We start from the raw sequence: 6,295 nt of genomic DNA on the forward strand, positions 1-6,295 counted from the left end.
CCATGCGGCTTACACTGAACATCTGCTATCCTTCTGGAGGTCCAGAATTTGGTTTATGTGCTAGAAAGTGTGTCCCTAAGAAACCCTGGGCACCGGGTCCCTAATTAGCTTCCCTAGCAGACATTTCCATCTCCTGTCACAACACCTTGATGGAGCTTAAATTAAGCACGTCCTGTGTGACCTCCCTGCGACAGGATTATTGCAGATTGTCCCTGGTTTCCTCTGGACTTCAGTCCTTGTGCCTTTTCCCTTGACTGAGTTTGCTTTGCTTCTTTTTGATGTAATAAATCATAGCCCTTGAGTGTAACAATGCTGAATACTGTGAGGCTTTCTAGCAAATCATCGACCTGTTTTTTTTGGTGGGTGCCTTTGTCAGTTAATAAGTGTCAGTAATGAATGAATTATTCATCTTCAATTTACATTCATTAGACAGTTTTGTAATAGCATTGTGATAGCACTTTGTATCTTTGGTATAAGCTGCTGTTTGAAACTGGGGGGGATGGCTTCCTGAGAATAAAGCCTTTTCTAAGTGACTCAGCCGGGTTATGTGCATTCAGAGCTCACAAGCTACCATTCAGTAAGCGTAGCCCGATGTGCTTTCCTCCTGGGTGCTAACTTTCTGGGATTTCCTTTCCCCAGGGACCAGCAGTGGGACCATGGCCTGTTGGGACATGAGGTTCCAGCTGCCGATTTCCAGTCACTGTCATCCCTCCCGGGCTCGCGTCAGACGCCTGTCCATGCACCCCCTGTACCAGTCCTGGGTGATTGCAGGTAAGAGGAGGGCTGGCTCTCAGGTGTTGGGGGGCTTTCTCAGAAAGCGTGGAAACCCCTGCTGCCCAGACTCATGTTCTTAGAGTTCTATTTTACACTAGAGTTAAGAGCTTGATTTTGTTCAATTCTGATCACAGAAGTTCCCACCACTGATGTTCCATTGTCACTTCTTATTTTTTATGTTTACAAAAAATCTCATGGGTCACCACCACCATCCATCCCTGTCTGCCATCATTTCCCTTCCGTTTGTTTCTTCTCCTCTGTCCCCTCCTCCTGTTAAAGTTTCTGGCACCTCCCAGAAGTCTAAGAAGGCTCGACGCATCCTTCTCAGCTGCTGTGTCTGTGGCTCTGTTTCTGTTGTGTTTCCTTCTCTCATTGCGCGTTTACATTTTCTTACATAAACCCTCAGACAAGTCTTTGAAACTCACTTTCCTCCACTGTGCAGTGTGGTAAAAAGTGCTTACATAGCAGAGTTGTAAGAACTTGGAGATGTGACGTGTGGTGCACAGCCTGGCGCGGCTAGGGCTCGACACACAGCAGCTCTCGCTGTTCCTACGTCTCCTCACTGGTCCTCCTGCCTCCGGGCTCCTTCCGGTCCCTTCTCACCCACATGGTCCATCTCGCTCGCGTGCTGCTGCTGTTGAGGTCACCGAGTGCCGCAGGCTCGACGACCGTCACCCAGCCTGACTTGACTTGACACTTGGTCAGTTGATCACTTCCTCTCTCTGAAGGGCTTTCCTTGCCTGATTTCAAGGACATCACTGTCTTGGTTCTCCTGATCATTGACTTGCTGGTTCTGCCTCCTCTCCTGACTTTTAAGCTGTGGCCTGAACCCCTCCTCCTTCTGCACTGGCTCCCATGTGATCACATCCAGTCCCATGCTTTGAATACTGATTTGTCCAGATTTTTTTATCTGTCTATTTAGTCTTCCCTAAGGTGTCTGGCAGCCAGCTTAACCTTGACCTGTCCATGCCTGACACCCGGCTTCCTGTCTTTCCCGCCAGGCCCCCATATCCCCTCCTCCCCACCGAGAAGAGTCTGCTCTCCTTGCGTCTCAGTGCCAGCTGCTGTGCTTGAGGCTCAGGAAGGAGCCTGGTGCGTCTGTGATCCTTCTCTCATCCCACTTGGGGTCCATCCACTAGTACATGCTCCGTCTCCACTGTGTCCAGAACCTGACCACTTTGTACTGTCTCCATCCCTGCCTCCCTAGTCCAGGGTGCCTTGGTCTCTTGTCTCTGTTCACGGCGTCCTTGGAACGCCCTGCTCTTACTCTTAAGACTGTTCTTTCCTCTGCTCAGTACCTTCCAGCAGGGGCTCTTGGTCCAGGTAACAGCCAGATGCCTCCCTCTGGCCCAGAGGCTCTCTGTTCCTCTGGGTCAGTCAGGGCTCCAACAGGAAACAGACCCCAGGTAGGATAATTTGAGGAGGATTTACGGTCAGGCACTATTTACAAAGGTGTGGTGTGTGGCGACATAAAACACAGTGCAGGGAAGTAGGGCTGGTGCCAGCAAATGGCAGAGGCAGGGGGGGCCTGGTCACTGGGGTTTGAGGGGAGGCCACTCCAGAGGGGCAGGGCTGGAGGTGAGGTGACTGACCTGACCGTGGTCTCCCCCTGGGCTTCCCGTGGCCCGTGTCAGTTCCTCTGACTGCTGCAATCACCGCAAACCTGGGACCCGGAGACAACACCCATTCATTCCCTAGCTCTTCTGGAGGCCACACGTTGGAAGTGAGTTCCCTAGGCCGGAATCAAGGCGGCAGCCAGGCCGCCTCCCCCGCAGGCTCCAGGGAGCTGTGCCTTTTCCTGCTCCGAGGGCGGCCGGCCTTGGCTCCTGGCCCTCCATCTTCAGAGCCTGCACTGTAGTATCTGGGTTCACTGCGGGCCGGCTTGCCTTTCTTCCAGGACAGCTGGGGTGGCACTAGGGGCTCACTAAGTGCCACTCTAGGAGACGCTGCAGCTCAGGTAAGGACGGTCACACTCAGGCTCCAGAGAGTAGGGCCTGGGTCCCTTTGGGGCCATCGTGCAGCGCCCACAGGCCCACCCCTGTGGAAGGAGAGGGCCCAGGGGCCTGTGAGCCATCCACGCGGTCAGCCTGAGGGCGGTGGCCACGACTCCATCTGCCTAGCCGCGAGCTTCCTGGCTGCCTTCACCTGAGCACCTTCCTGCTTCAGGGCCTTTCTTTTTTGGGGGTGGGGGGTATTGTCCCCACTAGGATGCAAGTTCCATGAAACAGTGAATCTTTTTTGCGTTATTTGCCTTTTCCTCAGTGCGTAGGACAGTGACTGAGTTGTAGCAAATGCTGATTGTGGTTTCAGTAAATATTAGTGAGGGATTAGCACTCCCTGCTCAGACATACTGAGGGAGGACGTCTGCCCCAGGCCCGCAGGTTCCATTCCCTTTGCTCGCCTCCCCACCTCCTTCCCGTCCCTCGTGAGCGCCCGTCAGACCACAGCACCCGGAGAGCCTTCCTCCCTCAGGCGTGACCGTGTGCCCCGATCTGTCCGTGTCACCTGCGACGGTCCGGGGACACCACCTCCATCCACGTCACGGCTGGGACTCCTACCCCCTGGGTGTGACCTTTTCCTTACTTAGGTGCAGGTGGAACTTCTTTCTTCTTGTGCTCATCGTCATATACTCATTGTTTTCTTTTCTTCTAGACTGTAGGGGTTTTTTTATATTTAAATTTTTTTTTAATTTAAAATTGAACTATAGTTGATTTACAGTGTTTCAGGTGTACAGCAAAGTTGTTCAGTTATATCTATTTTGTTAGACTGTAGGTATCTTTTTCTTTTTAAATTTTATTTTTTTAAATTGAAATACAGTAAAGTCTACAATGTAGTGTCAATTTCTGGCGTACAGCATAATGTTTCAGTCATACATACACATACACATATTTGTTTTCATATTCTTTTTCATCATAGGTGACTACAAGATACTGAATATAGTTCCCGACTGTAGGTTTCTTGAGGGCAGAATCTGTTTATGCTTTGCTTTTCACCCTACAGTTCTCTCCACTTGGTTGGACACTAGTAAATACTTCCTAGTAGGCTGTTAAAAATGTTTCTTTTTTGCACTCCAGTCCGGTGACAGGGTCACGGTGTTATTTAGTGCTAGTGAGCATTTCTTGCGGGATGGGAGGATGGGGACGTGGGTCCTGGCTGACTAGCAGGACCTACCCAGACGTGGTGTCTGGGACGGCAGCCCTCCTGTCTGAGTAACGCTCTGGCCTCTGTCTCCCTCAGCTGTTCAGGGCAACAACGAGGTCTCCATGTGGGACATGGAAACGGGCGACCGGAGGGTCACGCTCTGGGCCAGCAGCGCACCGCCGCTCTCTGAGCCACAGGTTTGTCCGGTTTTCCTTGTAAAGGCCAGCAGCATCTCCCACACCCCACACATGACAGTTGTTGGGCTTTGTACTAAGTGGGAGGTGGCCACTGCCGCCTGTGCTTGCCAGCTCGTGTCCCTCTGGAACCCCAGTAAAATCCAGGTTAATCAGGAAAAGCACAGATTAAAAAAAAAGAACATCACCGTCTTAAACACACTTTCCTTTTTAAAGGTGCTTTGTTGGGGCAAAGGTAGGAAAGATTTTTTTCTCCTCTGGTTGGGGTCCTTCTTATTCCAAACAGAAAATTTTAGGAAGCTGGACAGGCTTTGCTTCTTTATTCAGAATGATACGAAGCAAATGCATCTTCTACTCCCTAAGGAAGATGTCCCTAAGACGTACATAACCTATCTCTCGTGTCTTCAGTTACCTCTGACAGTTGACTTTTGTCTCTAGAATGGCGACATTATTTGTCTCCGCTGGCGTCTCTTAAGAACTTCACGCATCTTTATTTCGTTCCAGCCCTCTCCTCACAGCGTGCACGGTCTGTACTGCAGCCCTGCGGATGGGAATCCCATCCTGCTCACGGCCGGCTCGGACATGAAAGTAAGGTACAGGCCCTGGTGACGAGTGCTTCACACGTCCCGCTGCAAGGGAGAGGGTCGTCACTGGACGGTAGCATGGGTGACACTGAGGGTCATTCATTGTAGGGATTGGCAACGTTATAATGTTTGAAGTCATCTGCATTGGGCAGGGACAGCCGTTAATACTTTGCAATGAATTTTATGCTATTGTAGAAAAATCTCTCTTCCTAATGCAAAAGATGAATGTCAGCCAGTAATCACTGGTCCTGCCCCTCCTCCTTTCAAGGGTCTCACCACTTCCTCCTCTTCCCTAGGTTTTGGGACTTGGCGTACCCCGAGAGGTCCTATGTTGTCGTTGGAAGCACAAATGCCCTGTCTGTGTCCTACAGCAAGAAGATAATCGAAGGCACGGAGGTTGTCCAGGTACACACAGATCATGTGTTTCAACTTTTGTAGGAACAAAAATGGCTTTCAGAGATAGTGAGTTGATTCAAATAAAATGACTTTGGCCAAGAGTGGCACTGTGAGTTTAAGAAATACAGTTTATAGTTTATTTTCTCTTGGCCTTTCATATTTTTTAAGTTAACTATTATTAAAGTATAATTAGCATATAGAAAGTACCCATATAAGGACACAGGTCAAAGCAAGCTTTTCAAATGCTTGGCAAGTCCTTAAAACAACTTTATAAGGAGGTGCCTTTATTATTTTTCTTCTACAAATGAGAGCGCTGAGTCACTTAGACGTCTGATACCAACCAGCTCCTAAGCCTGGAGTCAGGAAGCAGCTGCAGGGGAGGTCCCGAACGCACCTGAAGGTGCGGGGCCCAGGTCCTTCGTCAGGTGGCTCTGTTTTCATCGCTGTCCTGGCCGTCTCTGCCTCTCCGTGCCTCCCCTTTGTTCTGTTGCTGTTGCTGGAAGGTAACCTGCACAGATTACTGGCTTGTTCATAAGTGGCTACTTGTGGAGTCTGGTGGCTGGAAACCTGGAATGTTCCGGCGGACTCACGAGTGCCAGGCTCAGTGTCTGTGAGCACGGCCCCGTTCCCAGGGGCGGTTAGCGTGAGCAGCACGGCCCCGAGAGGCGGGGCGGGCCCCAGACTCTAACTCCGGGCTTTCTCCTTGACTGTTAACCACAAAACAGGAGATTCAGAACAAACAGAAGGTGGGCCCGAGCGACGACGCCCCTCGGAGGGGCCCCGAATCCCTGCCCGTGGGACACCATGACATCATCACGGACATTGCCACGTTCCAGACGACACAGGGCTTCATCATAACCGCGTCTAGAGATGGGATTGTTAAGGTCTGGAAGTGAAAACTGGTGACCTGTATGTATAATTTGTAAAAATGTGTAAATAGACTGTAATGCAAGAAAAAAGTATTTTTAGAGAACAGAGTGAGAGTAGCCTCATTTGCTTTATTTTCAGACTCATGTCTCTGTGTCCCTGTTTCATGATGAAACAGACTCCACACCAGAGGGCTGAGGGCGGGGCACGTGCCAGCAGACGTGTACCTCAGCGAGACTCAGCCAGACAGCCGTACCTGGCGTGTTCTTACGGTAGATATCAGAGCTGAGGGGTTAAAAATGCTATTCAAAGCAGCCAATAAACTGTTCCAGCACCTGA

At 50.6% G+C, this 6,295-nt stretch overlaps 1 protein-coding gene across 1 annotated transcript in view; it reads left to right on the top strand.

The window, feature by feature from the left end:
• PIK3R4 (phosphoinositide-3-kinase regulatory subunit 4) overlaps nt 1-6,295 on the top strand; it is a 70,380-nt gene extending 64,085 nt beyond the window's left edge. Inside the window, exons 16-20 of the mRNA XM_010979692.3 lie at nt 640-771; nt 4,012-4,112; nt 4,614-4,702; nt 4,990-5,098; nt 5,815-6,295. Of these exons, the coding sequence (XP_010977994.1) occupies nt 640-771; nt 4,012-4,112; nt 4,614-4,702; nt 4,990-5,098; nt 5,815-5,985 (602 nt within the window). The 3' untranslated portion in view covers nt 5,986-6,295. The remainder of the gene's footprint in view (nt 1-639; nt 772-4,011; nt 4,113-4,613; nt 4,703-4,989; nt 5,099-5,814) is intronic.

The sequence above is a fragment of the Camelus dromedarius genome, chromosome 2, assembly GCF_036321535.1.
Source record: "Camelus dromedarius isolate mCamDro1 chromosome 2, mCamDro1.pat, whole genome shotgun sequence".
NCBI classification, from domain to species: domain Eukaryota; kingdom Metazoa; phylum Chordata; class Mammalia; order Artiodactyla; family Camelidae; genus Camelus; species Camelus dromedarius.